The sequence below is a fragment of the Podarcis liolepis genome (assembly GCF_965112155.1).
Source record: "Podarcis liolepis genome assembly, chromosome: 4".
Lineage (NCBI taxonomy): Eukaryota > Metazoa > Chordata > Lepidosauria > Squamata > Lacertidae > Podarcis > Podarcis liolepis.
Genome location: NC_139558.1, coordinates 79,997,739 through 80,015,873, shown reverse-complemented (window position 1 = coordinate 80,015,873; position 18,135 = coordinate 79,997,739). Strand labels below are relative to the sequence as shown.

Below are 18,135 nucleotides of genomic sequence, written 5' to 3'. Positions count from 1 at the left end.
AGCAACTAACACTGCTTTAAGTGCACCCTCCACCTCAAAATCATGGCTGTTTCTAGAAGGAGCAGCTTGGCAAAAGAGAAACCCTGTTTGCTTATTTCAGGCACAGGCAAACTCGGCCCTCCAGATGTTTTGGGACTACAACTCCCATGATCCCTAACTAACAGGACCAGTGGTCAGGGATGATGGGAGTTGTAGTCCCAAAACATCTAGAGGGCCGGGTTTGCCAATGCCTGGCTTATATGAATAAAATAATGCTAATTGCATGCATGCTTATAGGATTACATTGCAGCAAGGGAAAAATTACGGCAGACTTGGCTTTTTCAACCCTTTGGAATGTTGAAACTAAAAGGCAGTGAATAGAGTTTTAATGCAGCTGCCAGAATTCCAACAGAGAAAGACATTTCCAACATTTTTTTTAAAAAAACCTAGAGCCAAAGTTAGGTGCTTAAGAAGCTCTTGTGCAATATATTCCCCATATATATATATATATATAGGCAGGGATAGGGGACCTGTGTCCCTCCAGATGTGCCCTAATGGCAACTTACAGCAATGGATGAAATATATACAATAAATACCAACCAGGCTTAGTAGCCATGCCAGCCTTATCCTCCATGAATTTATCTAATCCTCTTTTAAACCTATCCTGGTTGGTGGCTATCACTGCCCCTTGTGGGAGCAAATTCCATAGTTTAACTATAGAATAACTATAGAGTACCTGTATGTGTCAACTACACTTTATATTTTTGGGAAGAGAATGTCATACACACATACCATGACCGTGTACTATGAAATAACAAAGTTTGTGTTTATTACTTGATAGGAAGCTCCAAGCAATCATGCTTTTAAAAAATAAAATAAGTGCAGCTATGTAATACATGTGCTTTTGAACATGTTAGTCTCATTCACAGGGTAACATGAAATCTGGGATGTGGAATGGTCCATCTGGTACATGATAATTTTTACTATTTTCTTACAAATAAGGAATTAAGGGATAGCCGATGATAGTAGGCACATGAATGACAGGACAATGCTGACACATGCCTAGTTTCTTGCAGTCCATGTTTGAAATGCTAGGGTGGGTAATTAAAAATATCCAGATATTCCACCTGCACCGCAGTTCTACTTAGCCTTCACTCCAAAACCAGCAATTGCCGTTGTTTGACATGCCCCACCAGGATTCAGATTCTTTTAGGAGAAGTACAACACCCCCCAAAAAAAAAGTTCAGACAAAACTTTCCCTATCATGGCATCTTCATGCCCAACAAAGAAAAGGTGAAGCTCTTAGAAGTTATTTCAGGCAAGCAGCTATTAATGTAGCAGGAATCCTGCATAAAAAGAAGTTGGCAACCCTAGTCTGCCTGCAGACTAACCAAATATAATCAGTTACAGATAGGTAGCCGTGTTGGTCTGCCATAGTCAAAACAAAAAAATTCCTTCCAGTAGCACCTTAAAGACCAACTAAGTTAGTTCTTGGTATGAGCTTTCGTGAATGCACACGAAAGCTCATACCAAGAACTAACTTAGTTGGTCTTTAAGGTGCTACTGGAAGGAATTTTTTTGTTTCAAATATAATCAGTCCATTTGGGATGGCTGGGGACAAAAGGCAGTCTAGACTCCTGAGCAGAAACCCCCCCCCCCCAAAACATTTAGCAGGGGTGTGTTAGATAGCAAGTGGGATAACTAACTCAACTATACAGTTGCAAATAAAACGTTTTAAGTGTGCTTTATGTGCAATATACAAAGTGACTCAAGGATGCAATATAGAACATAATGGCGATGGTGAGCCTTATGAAAAATTCAATATATTTTAAAAAACGCCTTTTTAAAAAAGCATTTTCAGAACGGTTTTTATATGTGCGTAGATCCCACCGTGGGAATCTATCCAAAAGCTCCAAAATTCAGAAAGAACAGGTATGCCCATCTGCTACAAAATAATAATAATAATAATAATAATAATAATAATAATAATAATAATAATAACAACAACAACAACAACAACAACAACGAGCCGTCAGGCATCTTAATAAACCAAGGACTTGCTGTGGTGGACTTTAAAAGGACCACTTTCTCTGGCCACCCCAGAGGCGACATCCCTCTCTGCCCTCCTGCTGTGAAACCTCACCCTGCCCTGGCGAGGCAGGAAAGGGTGTAAAGTCACCGGCTCCCTCCCTTGGTCACAATAACAAGCCCGGCGCCGGGGCAACCGAGCGGCCAGCAGCGCCCAGGGTGTCCCCCGCCGACTCCCGACAGCTCCGCCGCCCGTCTTGGCGCGGCATCCTCCCTTCGCCCTCTCTCTTCTGCGCCCCCCTCGCCGGCAGCGGAATACAGCGCTCGGGTGGGTTGGAGCTAACCCGGCCCGCATGGAGCCCCCAGAGCGCGAGGCCGGCCCTCTCCTGCCGCCCATCCATGGCACTGCCATGCCGCCGCCACCGGCCTCCATTCCCTTTATCCCCCCGTGGAGACCCAGGTCAGCGCGGCCGGCGCCCCCGGGTGAGAAAACTTTCCGCGCTTCGCTCAGAGGGTTAGAATGCGCGTGAGGGGGGGGGGGTCTAGATCGGCCAGGACGCGCAGGCGCGAGGAAAGGAGCTTGCGTATTAGCCACCGTGAAGTTCTTTGCCCTTAGCTCCTTGCCAGATAACTTTGCTATGGGGAGCGGGTTAGGGGGTAGGGGTAGCAAGAGTTAGGTGGGATTTGAGTCGGCGCGGGGGCCATATATTGGTTTGATTATGTTATGCATGGTTAGGGTCACAATATTATGCACACCTGGAATACTTTAATAAAATATGCAAGCTACTCATGAAAGCAGGCCCAAGAGATTTTGGCACCTGAGGCAGACCACAAAATGGCGTCCTGCCCCCCCCCCCCCGCCAGGGAAAAGGGGATGAGTGAAGCTCTACATCAGGGACAAGAGGGGAATAAAGAGCTACATCTGGATCTGCTGCCCCTGTGGATCCTGCCGCCTGAGGCGGTTGCCTCACCTTGCCTCATAGGTGGGCCGGCCCTTCATCTTTCTTTGGCACTTCATCTACCTCAAGTTATAACTAGTCATTTCATGGTTCGCCTCAGGTGCCAAAATTTATTGAGCAGGCCCTGCTGGTAACTCTCCTGCTGGTAACCAGCCACATGGTTAGAGTGTTGGTCTTGGACTGGTAAAAACCCAGGTTCAAATCCCCACTCAGCCATGAAGGTCACAGTGTGACTTTGGACCTTTTCTCTCTCAAGCTAATCTACCTCACAGGCTTGTTGTGAAGATATGATAGGGAAAGGCCACCATGAGCTCCTGAGACAAAAGGCAAAATAAATATGAATTATGGAAGGTTTTTTTTATATAAAAAATTGCATATTAGTACAGTATATGTAATTAATATAAATGTACAAAGTGTCACGTAGCAGAATGCTTTTCTTTGAGCTGAGGCTAAATATATATACACCTGAATATGTGTGGGCCTATGTAAACATAATGTAAACATAAAGGCACAAAGCCATTTTAATGGTAGAAATCAGGGGTACTGTGAAACTGGGGGGGGGGGGGGACGACTTCTTATCCACTGGCATTCAAGCCTGGTGCTTTCCAGAAAAAAATGTACCAGTTGAATTCCTGCAAGTCATGTGTTCCTGCAAGGCTTAGCAAATTTGGAAATAATATTCAAACAACTGGATGAGTAACCCAGAACTTTGGTTTTACTCATTCACACATCTTTTCTTGCAGGCAACATTTTCAAAGAAGTAAATTTAGTAAAAGAAAAATAATTTTTAATTTTTTTTAAAGTGTATTAACTGTACCTGATTGGTACATAGGCTGCTTAAGGACACCTTCTGGTCAAAATTAAGCTTTTAAAAAGCCAATTGATTCTGAGGATGAGACTAATTTTTATTTTTATTTAGTTTGGAATATACACAAGAGGATTTCTTATTTTTTTTATTTTACCATTCTCACAGTTTATGGTCACTGTTACATGGATGGTTGTTGTGAGTATAATTCTACAACTCACATTATGAGAACAGTATATGAGAACACTTTGATAAGTTGCAGAAAGTTAGTGGGAGGGATAGGGTACTGTCTCTTTAAATCAAATCAGAATGGATCCTGAATGTTGCTTTGTAAAGGTTCTTTGCAAAGGTAGAGTGCCAGTTGGCTGGTTCTGAGAGAGAGAAAAGGCAATGCAGAATCGGCAGTTTCGTGAACTGGCTAAAATGTAAGGCTGTTTTCTGTATCTGTAGCTTAAGTGATCACCTCAATGTGACAATAACCATGCAACTAACTGCTGCATGGTTATCTTTTTTTAAAGGAAATAATATGCTTTGGGAAGGGCAATCTCAATCAGGTTCACCTCATGGGAAAAGGAGGACACTGTGGTTCTGATCCAGATTACCACCTTCCCAAAGGCTGTTATTTGCATTGAGAAACAAGCTCTCATTGGTGCCAAGACACTTCAAATAGTTTTTGGGGAAATAGTTCACCCACTGTTTTTCTCATTACTGATTAGTAAAAAGAAATTACACTAGTAAGTGTTTAGAATTTATAGCACTTACAGTTGCTGTTTTTAGTAGGCAGACTAAAGTGGGATCCTTATGAAACGACAATGAGACACGATTTTGTCTTTAATCCTGCAACAGATCCTGGTGCAGATTGGTAAGATGCTACCAATTTAACTTATTCAAACCATTCAAGCATTCTTTTCAAAAGCCTTTGCTGTTTGGCTCCTTTTATTAGCATGTATCTTAAAAAATTACCTTCCCCATGCTGTATCTGATCAGCACCACTAGAAAAGGAAAGTGAAGATAAAAGATTGTGTAAAGTAACAAGTACCGGTAGTTTGGCCCTATAACTATCATGTAGAAATAATATTTAAAATGCTTCACTTTGGAGACTATATAGAATGCTCTGCCCTGAATACAACTAGAAATTGAGCCCTGTTACCTTTTGGGCCTGGAGTACACATGTTGTTTAAGGCTGTGAAATTCTGGGCTGGAGGGGCTCTGTGCACTTTTAATGTCCATATAGAGACATTTGGCAGGTGGGAGCTCCTGCTGTCTTCTAGAGGTTGCCTTGCCACATGCAATATGCCACCAAAAGTAGCACAAGGAGCTGGCAGAGCAGAGTTGGCCCTCCAGATGTGGTTGGACTCCCATTTCCAACAACCCAGCCAGCATAGCTAATGGTCAGGGATGATGGGACTTGTAGTCAAGCAACATCTGGAAGACCAACTCCCCCACCCATCTTATGAAACCATCACAGCTAGCAAATTTTGCTTTCACTGCTCCCTTTCCTTCACAGTTCCTTCCTTTAGAACAGTTCCTCTCTGAAATGTCCAGTTGTCTACTTAGACTGGCAGCAGCTCTCCAGTGTGTCAGGTGCAAGTCTTTAACATACTCTGATCCTTAAACTGGAGATTCCAATAACTGAATCAGGAACCTTCTGCATGCAAAGCATATGTTCTCATTCACTGAACTATGGTCTCTTTTTCACCTCTCCCTTGTCTCTGGTTCAGTCGCATCTGCTTCCTCCTGTCCTTCCCAATGGAGGCAAGGCCTCAGCACAGTGGCAGAGCATATGTTCTGCATGCAGTCGGTCCCAGGTTCAAGTCATGTAGGGCTGGAAATGACCCACATCTGAAACCCTGGTGATCTGCTGCCAATTTTGTGTGAAGACCAGCGGCAGAGCAAGCCGATCGGGTGCCTGGGGTGGCACATGTGCCCTGTGCCCAGGGGCCTGATTGGCTTACTCCATCAATGGTCTTCACACAAAATTGGCAGCAGATCATCAGGGTTTCAGATGTGGGTCATTTCCAGCCCTACCTGGGCAGGATGCTCTGCGGGGCCTCTGAGGAGTCTGCCTGCCTCCTCCTCAGCTTCTCTACAGCTGAGGGGGAGGAGGCAGGCGGACCGTTTGGGGCAGTGCGGAGCCTGCAGGCACCCAAGCCACCGCGCCACTCCTAGGAGAAACGCGTGGCTTGGGCGCACTACAGGCCTCGCGGTGAGTGCCGCCCGGCATTTTGTCAGCACGCGCAGACGTGGGTTGCGTTCTGCTCATGTTGGGAATGGGACTCCAGAACGGATCCCGTTCGCAACCAGAGGTACCACTGTACTCAGCTAGATGATCCAACTAGGATAAGACAGTTCTTAAGTACAGTCATACCTTGGGTTACAGACGCTTCAGGTTGCGTTTTTTCGGGTTATGGACCACGGGTTTCAGCGGCCACGCATGCGCAGAAGCGCTAAATTGTGTTTTGTGCATGCACTGAAGCGCCAAATCGCAACCCACATGTGCACAGACGCACAGATGCATGGATCACGTTCACAACCCGAGCGTCCACTGTACTGTACTTAAAACAGGAGCAGTTGAAAGGTAGCAGCCATGATTGTATTTCATTAACATCTCAATTGTTTCTTGCAGTGCCAGAGCAGGCAAAGGGCATGTCATTCCCTTTCAAGTAGATGAGCCTACTGGAAGGAATAACTACAGAGATGAGTTCTGTTGGAAGCCTTATTCCAAGGCTGAACCTATAAGGGCTGGCTCTGCAAGGAGAAACAATCCTCAGCCTGGAGAAGTAAGGAATGCACTTGTTCTACCCAAGGTTTTACATGTGCTTTGCATTTTACTTTTATATGAAATGACCTATTGGAGGATATCTGGTTTTGGAAACACCAAACCGTCAAAGAGGGGGAAAGGAAAGGAAAGACTTAGCAACCAAAAGCATGCAGCCCAACTCTATGCGTGTTTACTCAGAAGCAAGTTTCACTTGAGTTGAATGAGACGCCAAGTAAACATGCTAAGAGCCGCTTTTCTTCTGGGGCAGGTAGCAGCTGTGGGGAATCCAATCTGGATTTAAAAGACTGTCAAGGCAAAAGGTTAGATCTGTTCTTTTCCCAAGCCGCAATCCCACTCTGGGTTGGGCTGAGGGGGTTGCAGTGCCTGAGATTTAGTAAACAAAAGCCAAGCACACAGGAACCCATTTTATGCTTAATGTCACATCTAGTTTGGCCTCAGCAGAATTTGGGACAGTCATGCACAAAGCATAGGGTTGTAGCTCAACAGCAGAGCACGTGCATTGCATGCAGAAGTTCCTGATTCAACTCTCAAGAACTTGAGGTAGGACTGGGAAAGAATCCTATCTGAAACCTTGAAGAGCTGCTGCCAGTCAATGTGATATATCATTGTTGCAGGGGGGGAAACAACGTATTTGCCTGGCACTGAAATAATCACATGGTTGGCTCAGGCAGGTCTCCTTGGGGAGAGCATTCCATCATAAACAGGGAGCTACTGCAGAGAAGACTTGTCACTGCTCTCTAGGCCTCCCTTGAAGGTGGTGTTTACAGAGGACTCAGATGGCAATCTCTGGGTCTGGGTGGGTACCTATGAGGAAAGGTGGTCCTTTAAAGCTGTCTAAGGCTTTAAAGCTCAAAACCAACATTGGTTGAATTGGGCCCAGAAACTAATTGGCAACCAGTGTGGTTGTGCCAGGACCAGCATTATATGTTCATAGTTTATTGTTTCAGTTAACAATCTAGCTTCTATGTTCTGCACTAAAACTAGATGGGCCGATGGTTGCCCAAGGAGGAACTCAGCAAGAACTTTTGAGCACTTTGCTTATTCACTGTGGTTATTAAACCACAGTTTGTTCTTAACTGTGGTTTAATCTGACATGTTTATAGGTATTTTCCTTAGAAAGAGAAAAAATGATTATTGAACAATAGAGCATAATAAAGTAGAAGACCGGTTTATATGAAATGCATTTTTAATCAGCATTTTCATATTCAGTCTCTCTCCTCCCCCTCCCCACTTTCTACATTGTTAGCGGTTCCTGATTTGGCAAATGCCTCGAGAGGAAACACCAATATCTATAGAAAGTTATTCACCTTGGACGAAACCTATTAGTAAGCAAGAGATTGAGGATGTATTAAAAAAACAGTATAAAACAGCTTACGCAAGAGATTATTTAGGAATACAACCAGGTGAGGACTTTGGCTTCCCTTCCTTCTTTGACAATATTATTATTGAGGTCAAGTTGAGGTTTACGGCTGCATCTATAGTTGAAAGCCAAAGAGGCATGTTTCAGTCAGAAACATCTCCAGTCTGGCATGGAAGATAGCATTTAACTTAGATTCTGTATGTCCTAGAATCAAAGAATCATGCAATTGTAGAGTTGGAAGGGATCACAACACCCTGCAGTGCTGGAATCTTTTGCCTAATGTGGGACTTGAACACACAATCCTGAGATTAAGAATCTCATATTTGATAAAGAAATCATATGCATATGTCCACGATGACTGGAAACCAAGCTTTATGAGGAATGGCTGAAAGAACTGGGTATGTTTAGCCTGGAAAAGAGGAGATTGAGAGGAGATATGATCGCCACCTTCAAATATCTGAAGGGCTGTCACATGGGAAATGGAACAAGCTTGTCTTATGTTCTGGAGGGTAGGACTTGAACCAATGGCTTCAAGTTACAAGAAAAGAGATTTTGACTTAACATTAGGAAGAATGTTGTGTAACAGAATCCCTTGGAAGGTTATGGACTCTCCTTCTTTGGAGGTTTTTAAGCAGAGGTTGGATGGCCATCTGTCCTGGATGCTTTAGTCGAGATTCATGCATTGCAGAGGGTTGGACTAGATGAGCCCTTGAGCTCCCTTCCAACTTTTTAAGAAGTAAGCCTCATTAAGTTCCATGGGACTTAATTCCCATGAAAGGGTGTCTAGGACTGCAGCCTAACTGGCTTTCTGTCATTTGCTTTTTGCATGATTTCCCCTCCACATTTTTTATAAAAAGAAATTTATTTGCTCTTTACATTTGCCGCATCATTACTTTTTCATTTCAGGTGCTCCAAGAGATGGTGCTCCTGCTCCTTCAGACTGGAAAATGTTAGTCCCCAAGCCACCAGATACTGAATTCAGGCATAATTACCAGCCCCAAGCCAATAATCCAGATTTAAGGGACTATACTTGGAAATATGGATGTAATGCGAAACGCCATATTCCAGTGAAAGGCGCTGGTAAGGATATTTTTGGGTGCAATAAAATAGATGAAACTCTGGGTTTGATGCCCAGTTTTGGAATTTGGTTCACTGAACTCCATTTTCTTGCAAATGTAGGCAGATAATACTTTCAAGGTTAGCTTTGTTTACATATTTGAGCAGTGATGCTGAGGTTTCCAAAGAAAATGAGAGAAAGAGGATTTCTTCTCCCAAGAGCCACTTAGACCCAGTAGGTTGCATAGGAGAATTGCTCTTACTATGGAATAGGCAATGGTCTTGGCATCTACCACAACGAAACCACGGCACCAAGTATGGGGGGCAGTGGGGGCCAAGGCCCCTCCCAAAATTTCAAATCAGAGGGCCAGGCCCTCTAAACTTTTCCAACGGCCATGTATGCACACCATGGGGCGTGCACACGCATGTCAGCATGCCCCATGGCATGCATGGACGACGTCTGCACACCGCTGGGGGCGCTGACATCATGCAGCCCTGGGCTCCCTCAGTCACAGGGGCAAGGCGACACATGTGGTTAGCTTGAAGGAAACTCGCCACTAAATTATTCTATCACTGCTTTATTTTTAAATAACTTTTAATTTTAATTTTTATTTTTAAAGGGTATTTCCAAGAAAAATATCCAAGGTGGCTTACATCAGCATAATTACCGTATTTTTCACTCTATAAGACACACCAGACCATAAGACGCACCTAGTTTTTGGAGGAGGAGAACAAGAAAAAAAATATTCTGAATCCCAGAAGCCAGAACAGCAAGAGGGATCGCTGCGCAGGATGAAGGCTCCCCCTGCCCTGAAGAGGCTTCGTGCAGCTAAGCCAGAAGCCAGAACAGCAAGAGGGATCGCTGAGCAGTGATCCCTCTTGCTGGTCTGGCTTCTGGGATTGCTGCGCAGCCTGCATTCACTCCATAAGACGCACACACATTTCCCCTTTTTAGGAAGGAAAACATGCATCTTATAGAGCGAAAAATACGGTAAGCATTACAGTTAAGAATTCAACAAGAGAAACCCAATCCACCATATAACCTAAAATAGGTTCCTTCCCACTCCAGTATTGTCCTTGCCTAAAAAGAGGAAAAGAAAATATAGCTTCTTCTTTATATCCCCTAAATCAGCATTGCAGGCAATATTGAATAGAGAATGTGTTGACTACGTTTCACAAAGGGCTAATAATTATTACATGCTATTATAGGGAAGTTGTATTTTCACAGCTATCAATTATGTGCTGTTTGAGTGCCTGAAAAAGGCAAACCAAGTACTATCTCACAGAAAAAATTCTAGACTCCATATAATTGAAAACAAGTGCACATTTGGAAAAGTACATGTGCTTTGGAAATTGTAGATCATTATTAACTAAGTCCCTGCCTTTGTGAAATGTTAGGTCCTGCATACTGATTTGTGATTTTATTTACATTAGTGCTTGTTATAGGCAAAGGTGTCATTGGCTACATTCATCTATGAGTTCCATCAGTAGAAATCACAGCATATGAGTTATTGACCTATAACGGCAAAGTCCATCGGAATCATGCTCCGCCGTTGTGGGTACTCCTGAACAGCAGACCACCTGAGAGGCATCCTTTGTCATTATTATGGCAAAACTTGGAATTGGAAAGCCAGAGCATTCCAGAGGAAGGGGCGAGGGAACAGCGGTGTGGTTTCTTTATTTCATGGTTTCACTTCTCTCTTTTTGGCTTCTCTTCACAGTTCCTTCAGTATCTTTTGCTCAGATCTGGAATCATGAACATACCAAACATCTGACCACATACCAAAGAGATTTTGGGAAAGATTATAATGAGATCCTGTCCGTTTTGAATTCTTTAGACCCAGAAGATATTAAAGCATATGTGGACAGAGCTCCTCTTCCAGGTAGGTGGGGGTGGAGGATAATAAACTGCAATAAGCATTGGGGGAGCCAAAAGCAGCGAAGACTTCCTGAATGACAAAATCTTCTAAGTGTTCTCATTTTTCCATTTGTAGAGCTGATCTGATTCTGTTTGCTCAGCCAAATGAATTACTTGACAGTCTTGAGACTTAAAACATGCAGTTTCAACTACTATAGATTCTATGCCTGTGTTTGTCTGCAGGGAAGATTGTAGGACCAGGATAGTTTGAACACTGTACATGATCAAATTAGTCATAATATTTATCTCCTGCCCTATGTCCCAGGAGATTAAAATGATGCAAGTGGGGCTCTGCAACAAAATGTTGCAGTGTATCTTGGGTGTGTGTAGCCATCCATGGCCGAGGAGGTAGAAAACTCCCCCAAAAGTTAGCATGAAAGACAGGAGTCTCTGCTGTAATTTGGGTCCATGTCCACAATTTTTGTTTTCTAGTATTTCCAAGGGTCACCAGTTTGCATGGCAGTCAGTAGAGTATAAGGCTCCTGCATGCTATTGAGTACTTGAATTGACCTGGGAGGAAGTATGAGAGGGAAATTAAGTAGATTGACCTAAGAGGGGATTTCTCACTGGAGGAAGCCAACTCTACTCTCTCAGCACAGCGCTCCAACTTGTAATAGGGATATACAACATAACACAATGCTGTTGCAGCCTACTTCCTCAGCCCAACATGCTGTATGGGGATAAAAACAATGGATTAACATTGCAGGGTTGTTGTATATTACAGACAGCCTCTGCCTAATTCCCAACTGCAGTAGTGGTCTAATACATCTGGACAACACTCCAGTTGTAAACCACTTGCAGTGTTTAGTGTGATCTACACTGCAAAGCTGTCCCAAGCACAGTCTCTCCAACTTCCACTATCGGGACAATTGACATCATTTGCTTTGGAATTTGCATTAGCTGGTTATTTTTTAAAATGCATGTTTCACCTGAAATATTAACTGAGTTAAAACAGCAGGAGCTTTTCTCTTTGCTGCTACTGCTACCTTTTGGGGTTTTTTTAGGGTGGGTGGGGTACTGGTGCCCAAATCCAACTACATTAAGAATTTAGATTTGTCCATTGATGTCTATGGGCAGTTCTCACTTCCATCCACGAGGTCATGCTCAGTGCAAAGCAGGACATGACCTATCCAGATAATGTGATAATTCTCCCCTTTTTAAATCTATGTGTCTCTTCCTCCATCTTCCTTTTCCAGGATACTCCATTCTCCCTCCTGTGGTCCCACCCTTAAACTGTCAGTCAGCACTCAAATGCAACTGAACATTGCTCAGTCTTCGTCGGGATGTTTGGTTTTATTTTCTACTTCCCCCTGGGGTTTCCTCCTAAAAATCTTTCCTACTTCTGCTGACCTCTAGGTTCCTCTGAGTTTGCTGATATATCTTTCTGTTTGTGATATTGTTTTGGCTGTGCGTGTTTTTGACTGAAGATGGGAAAGAATGGGGACAAGTTGGGGGTCTTGCAAGAAAAAGTTGTGTGTACGTGTATGTTTGGAGAGGGGAGCCTTCGAAGCTCTCCCTACTCTGAGTAAACGAGTGAGTGGCAGCTGCCAAGAGAACAAGTGAACAGGTAGGCAGGTGTCTGCTGGCAAGAGAACAAGTAAATGGCTTGTGAGAGACGGAACAGCTAAGAGCCTACGGGTGAATGAATACGTGAATGGGTGGCTTGCTGACTAGTGAGTGAGTGAGCAAGTGAACGGGCAGGTGCTGGCTGATGCAAGAGTGAATGAATGAGCAGGAGCCCATGGGGGAGAGCAAGGCTGCATACACACCAGACATTTCAAGTTGCTGGCTGCTGAGAGAGAATGGGCAGTGGCTGGCTGCTACCAAGAGAGCAAGTGCATGTGTCTTTATATCTATGTGTCTCCTCTTCTGCCTTTCCCCCATCTCCCATTCCCCTTTCCTCCCAGCTTTCGGGGTTTCTTTTTTAACTCATCCGGCAGAAAGCATTCTGTGGGCACTGAGTATGCTCAGCCCTCATTGGGCTGTTTGAGGGGGGGGGTCTTCTTCTCCTCCATTTCTCTCTCTCTAAAAACCTCAAGGTTACCCCTGGTTTGCTGATACCTCCATCTTGTGCATGACTATTGTCATTTTGGCTACAAAAGTAATGGCATTCAGAGAACTGAATCATATTTGGGATATTGCATGATGCATCACTAGAATGATATCCTAGCTGTTCCCATCCAGGTGGCTGACTAGATCCAGGTCTACTTAGTGACAGAAGCACACCAGGCATCTTTGTTTCCTCCTATTAAGTTTGATGTGATGGCCGAATTATCTGTGCTGTTTTGGTGACTATATACGAATCCAGTGAGTTATTTTCTCCACCTTCCCTCCCGCTTTGTAGGGTTTTTCTGGGGCTTTCTCTCTGAAGGGTTACAGGGCAGTGCTCTTTCTCTTTTCCTTTGCTCTGTGATGATTGCCATATATATTTTTTTTCTTGAAAGAGGCTCTGTGCATGGCAGAGATTCAGCAGGCTCAATTTTCCTCCAGATGGAGCCACAGTAACACAGGGATAAGGGAACCTATGGCACTCCAACTCCCATCAGCTCCAGCCAGCATGGCCAATGTGCTAGGGATTCTGGGAGTTGTAGTCTAGCAACACTGGGAGGGCCACAGGTTCCTCATCCCTGCAGTAACAGGTGGAAAGCCACACCTTTTGAATTTCTGCTTTTCATGCAGCTGCTAAAGCACAGACCCTCTGTCAAGGAAAAACAACAACATATTCCTAGCCTATTTTTTTATTTTCCAGGTATTTCCTATAGGAAGCCCAGAAGGATTTCCTCTGAAAAATATAGGTAATGCCCAATGCTGATGCAATGATTTTCACAACTGCTGCCTCCTGCCCTGGTCCTCCTCTGGTCCTATTACTGACCATCCCCTTTGTTTGTCACATCCTTCGGCCATTTGGAGAAAACCAGATTCTCACATTGCCTCATAGCAGGCTGTGTGTGTGGCAGGACCTGAGGAGTAACAAGGAAGGAGAAACTGTAGAGCGGCTCGGGGTACATATGCTTGGGCATAATTTTACACGTGAGCCCGCTAAAGGCTCACTCACCTCATTTATCACAAAAAAATATATCTCACTGCCTAGTCGGAGTCACGGGAAACATATTCTTGTTTTCAGCAGAAACCAGAGGAAGGGTCAGGACAGGAGGCTCTAGGGATTGGTAGTGGGCATGGGCCTAGACCAGGGCTTTTTTTCAGCTGGAACTCAGTTCTGCCACTTCTCAGGTGGGTGCCATTACCAATTCAGAGGTTCGGAGGGTGGCAACACGAGAATGGGCCTTCTCTGCAGTGGCTCCCCGTCTGTGGAATCCTCTCCCCAGGGAAGTTTTCCTGGTGCCCTCATTATACACTTTTAGGCGCCAGGCAAAAACGTTCCTTTTTAACCAGGCCTTTGGTTGATCCAATTTACAGCCTATGCCCTTTTAAAATGTGTTCTTTGTGGGGGGCTATTGGGTTGTTGTTTTTATTTTTATTAGGTATCTTGTGATTTTATATCTTGGTTTTATTCTGTGAACCACCCTGAGACTCTTGGGTAAAGGGCAGTATATAAATTCAATAAGTAATAATAGTAGTTGTTGTTGTTGTTGTTGTTGTTGTTGTTATTATTATTATTATTATTATTATTATTATTATTATTATTATTATTAGAACAAGGGAGGCCTTCATAGTGAGTTCCAGCACCCCTTTTTCTAGAAAAATAGCACTGATCTAGACAGGTGCCTGATTATGCCAATCCCTAACATCAACCCTCCAGTTTATATCAGGGGTGGAGAGATGGTAGGCCAGGATCTATGGGCAATCTCTGGATGATTCCCATTACCTTGGCAAGGATTTCTGACCACCACAGCAACAAAATGACTCCCTGTCCCTCCAAATTATATGTCTGAAATAAAGAAAATAGGTGTGGGGTGGTAACAAAGAGTGGATTTGTGTGTGGAAGCACTATGAGATCAGTTTCAGTTCTGATACTTGGAACAATTTCCTCGTCACAACATTATTTAATTCTAAGGGTATGCTTGCACCTGATGAACCTCTGAGTTCCTGTAGGGAGGGGAAAACAAACTTGCATGAGCCTAGACATCTGTCTACCCCTGGCCTGTATGACAAAAGTATTTCTGGTTAGAAGGATTGATTTTGTTACAGGCTGACTAGACAGAGTTTGGGACAAACTGGACACAACATTAAGTTTGTCTTTGCATCTAATGTGCACATGACTGGCCTACGGGGTTTTGGTGCCTAAGATTTATCTTAATGAGCTCCGCTACTACTTGAGCTACTTACTGCTTCCAGGTAGTTGGTGTGTTGCTTTTACGTTCTCTTGGTGTAACAGATGACTAGATGCCCTAGGTAGCTGGTGGGCTGGCACACTGGAGGGCGTAGACAGGTGGACACTTCTGCCATCACCAATAGTTTAACCACCCAAAAGCCCTAGCTAACCAAAAGCGGGCAAGTGAATGAGAGGGTGGGGAAATGACTGGTTGAGTGAGTGAATTAGTGAATGTGTGTGTGTGTGTACTATTTATAGGCCACTTTTCTGAGAAAAGCTGCAGAATTACAGAATATAAATACGATGTATTTTTAACAGGTATCCCGGTAAGTAAGTCAGTGAGCAAATGGATGAGCAAGTGAATGCGTGAAGTGTAAATAAAAGCGAGTGACTGTGAATGGGCAAGAGAGCTTAGAAACTCAAAGACTGGAACATTGGGGAAAGCGGAAGGAATATCAGTGCTTTTGCCTAACTATCTCAATTTTTGCCCACCCCTGCTCCCTGGCTGCTTTGGGCCCATAGCTATGCCCACCAAAGTAGAGAAAGCAAACAGTTGCAGGCCCAGCATGTTCCAAGGGAGACCTGTGAGGGTCCAACCATGGGACTGGGCCACACTGGAAGGAGATTCTACCTCTTATACATTAATGGCTTCCTTTAAACTAATTATAAGGGAGAATTCCTGTTGCTTCCCTCAGTACACTAAGATCCATCCCACACAATCATTGACATACTGTAGCAAAAGGCAGTGGAAAAACTGGAGAGTAATTGACCCCTTGGAGTCCAGTCCAGTCAGCTCTTTCTGATCCAGCAAGGGAACAAGTTGCTTGAAAAAGAAAAGCCCAATGTAAAACAAACAGGACATATACAATAAAGCAAAGATACGTTAATGTCATATCGGATTTGATCCTTTGATATGCCACCTATTTCCTGTTCTAATGTGAAATCATTATTGATGTTGCGTAGGTCTGGTTATTCTAGCTTTAGTGATACATTTTCTTTCACTTGTTTGTGCAGAAAAAACCATCCTTCAGAACTTCCTTGAAAGGGTCAGCGGGGACAAGAAATTCCAAAGGCCTTCCTCATCGAAGAAGCTGGAAGAAAACTCAGTCAAATGTGTCTAATAGCTTTTAGGAGAAAATTCAGCAATATTCTAGGAGGCTGAATTACACTTGAATACCCTTGTGGTCTTTCTTTATAGTAAACCATTTGAAGAGCTACATCAAACCTTCTTATACTTTAGGTTTTCTTTTGAATTGTAAAAGACTGCAGTGCTACCATCGCATTGACCTTGGAAATATAGTATGGATTCAGGAACTTTCATTCCAATCAGAGAAGATCTTACATTTTCCATATATTTGCAAATCAAATATTTTTCCCCACCCTATTATGATTTCCTTGTTATAATGCTACTGCAATTTAAATAAAAAATAATTATGATAATCTTCTTTTTAAAAAATAGATTAGAAAAAGAGAACATTTATTCTAGCTTTAATTTTGCTCTTCTACTAGATTATATTGGTTTCTGGATCTCAGACATTTTAATTGGGACTATGACCTTTAAGTCAATTAATAATATGAGTTTTACACTACATGGATTTTTACAGTGCAAGCCTTTATATGTCTACGCAGAAGGAAGTCCCATTGAGTTCAGTGAGATTTACTCCCAGGAAAGGGGTAATTGGTTTGCTGCCTTTAGTCAGTGAACTAAACAATTACCGGTAAATTTGGAAATGAGTGAAAATAATAGTTTTGAGGGCAAAGTATTCCCTTTGTTTTTAGATTATGTACACATGTGTTGTAGAAGAAGAATGATCTTTTAACACAGCAATGTCCAACCGGTTGTTGATTACGGTCAATCGTGGGATCCTTATTGATCGCGGGAATAAAAGCAATGTATAATGAATGTTCCCGCCCCTGCCCCCCTCGCTCTGTCCCTACGTAGTGTTGAAAGGGTGATCTTTTACAGTCTTCTTGTTAGTGTCATAGTTAATGGTTAGCCTCCCCCCCCCCCCCCCCGCTGCCCAAGATCAACAAGCTCAGGAACTCTGGGCAATCCTTCCTTTCCACACACGCGCACACCCCACGCACGCTCCTCCTAATGACAATGGGTAGATCACTGCCAGTTTTATTATACTGGGAGTAGATCTCAGTCTCTTGGGAGTTGGACGTGCCTGTTCTAACAGATTGGCAGCTAAATATCGTAGCCCTAGTTTTAATTCCTTGAGTTCCTTTCCTCAGCATAAAGCTGTTTTATTCCTCTGAAGTTACACCTTCCCATGTTGGTCAGATTAAGAGTCTGTATTTCGTTATGTATAAATTATGTTTGCTGCTTTGTAAACTGATCAATTTAGGAACAGAACCCAAATGAATTTGTTAAGGCTATGTACACGCAACATTTTATTTTATTCCAGAATCAATGGAGACTGAGTACTCCCCCCCCCCCGCAATCCACACATGAATTGCACCCACACATCTATTGCATATATTTTTTGTCCCTGAAATGTACTTCTTGCCACAGGTAACCTGTATGGCTAGGAGTGCCTTATTGTAGGTCCAGCTGGTTCACCATCTGTGGCCCCCTTAAGACAGAGATGTCTTGACCACTCCATGTTTTGCTAACTGCCAGATTATATTGCAATGTGCTCTTCAAAATTATTTGAAAGCTACAACTAGTGCCATCTACTGTGAGAACCCATGCTACACTTCTAAAGTAACCACACTGGTTGCCTGTTAGCTCTAAACCCAATTCAAGATGCTTACACTAATGTTCAACGCCCTAAATGACTCCCTCTTGGTGGCTTCTGTACTTTCAGAGTTTCTGTGGCCCGTGACTTGTGAGAGGGCCTTCTCAGTGTTGGCCCCAGTAATGTGGAACTCCCTACTCACAGAGATGCATCTGGCATCATCTCTACAGCTTCTGTCAATGGCTGAAGATGCATCTCTTTACTGTGACCTTTGAAAGCTGAAGAATTGAT

General features: G+C 43.5%; 1 protein-coding gene across 12 annotated transcripts; it reads left to right on the top strand.

The window, feature by feature from the left end:
• Window positions 1–2,164: 2,164 nt before the first annotated feature.
• TEX26 (testis expressed 26) lies at window positions 2,165–17,553 on the top strand. 12 transcript variants are annotated; one of them, XR_014525076.1, is made up of 8 exons: window positions 2,657–2,990; window positions 4,549–4,633; window positions 6,398–6,551; window positions 7,800–7,956; window positions 8,820–8,993; window positions 10,691–10,852; window positions 13,072–13,194; window positions 16,175–17,553. XR_014525076.1 is itself a non-coding variant. In XM_083498993.1 (8 exons), the coding sequence occupies exons 1-8, from the start codon at window positions 2,843–2,845 to the stop codon at window positions 16,200–16,202; spliced, it is 954 nt and encodes a 317-aa protein (XP_083355119.1). In that variant the 5' UTR covers window positions 2,657–2,842; the 3' UTR covers window positions 16,203–17,553. The 12 variants fall into 12 exon arrangements, 10 of the variants coding, with proteins under 10 accessions (XP_083355117.1, XP_083355118.1, XP_083355115.1 ...); XR_014525077.1 differs by lacking the exon at window positions 16,175–17,553 and adding an exon at window positions 13,637–13,682; XM_083498993.1 differs by lacking the exon at window positions 13,072–13,194 and adding an exon at window positions 13,637–13,682.
• Window positions 17,554–18,135: the final 582 nt, after the last annotated feature.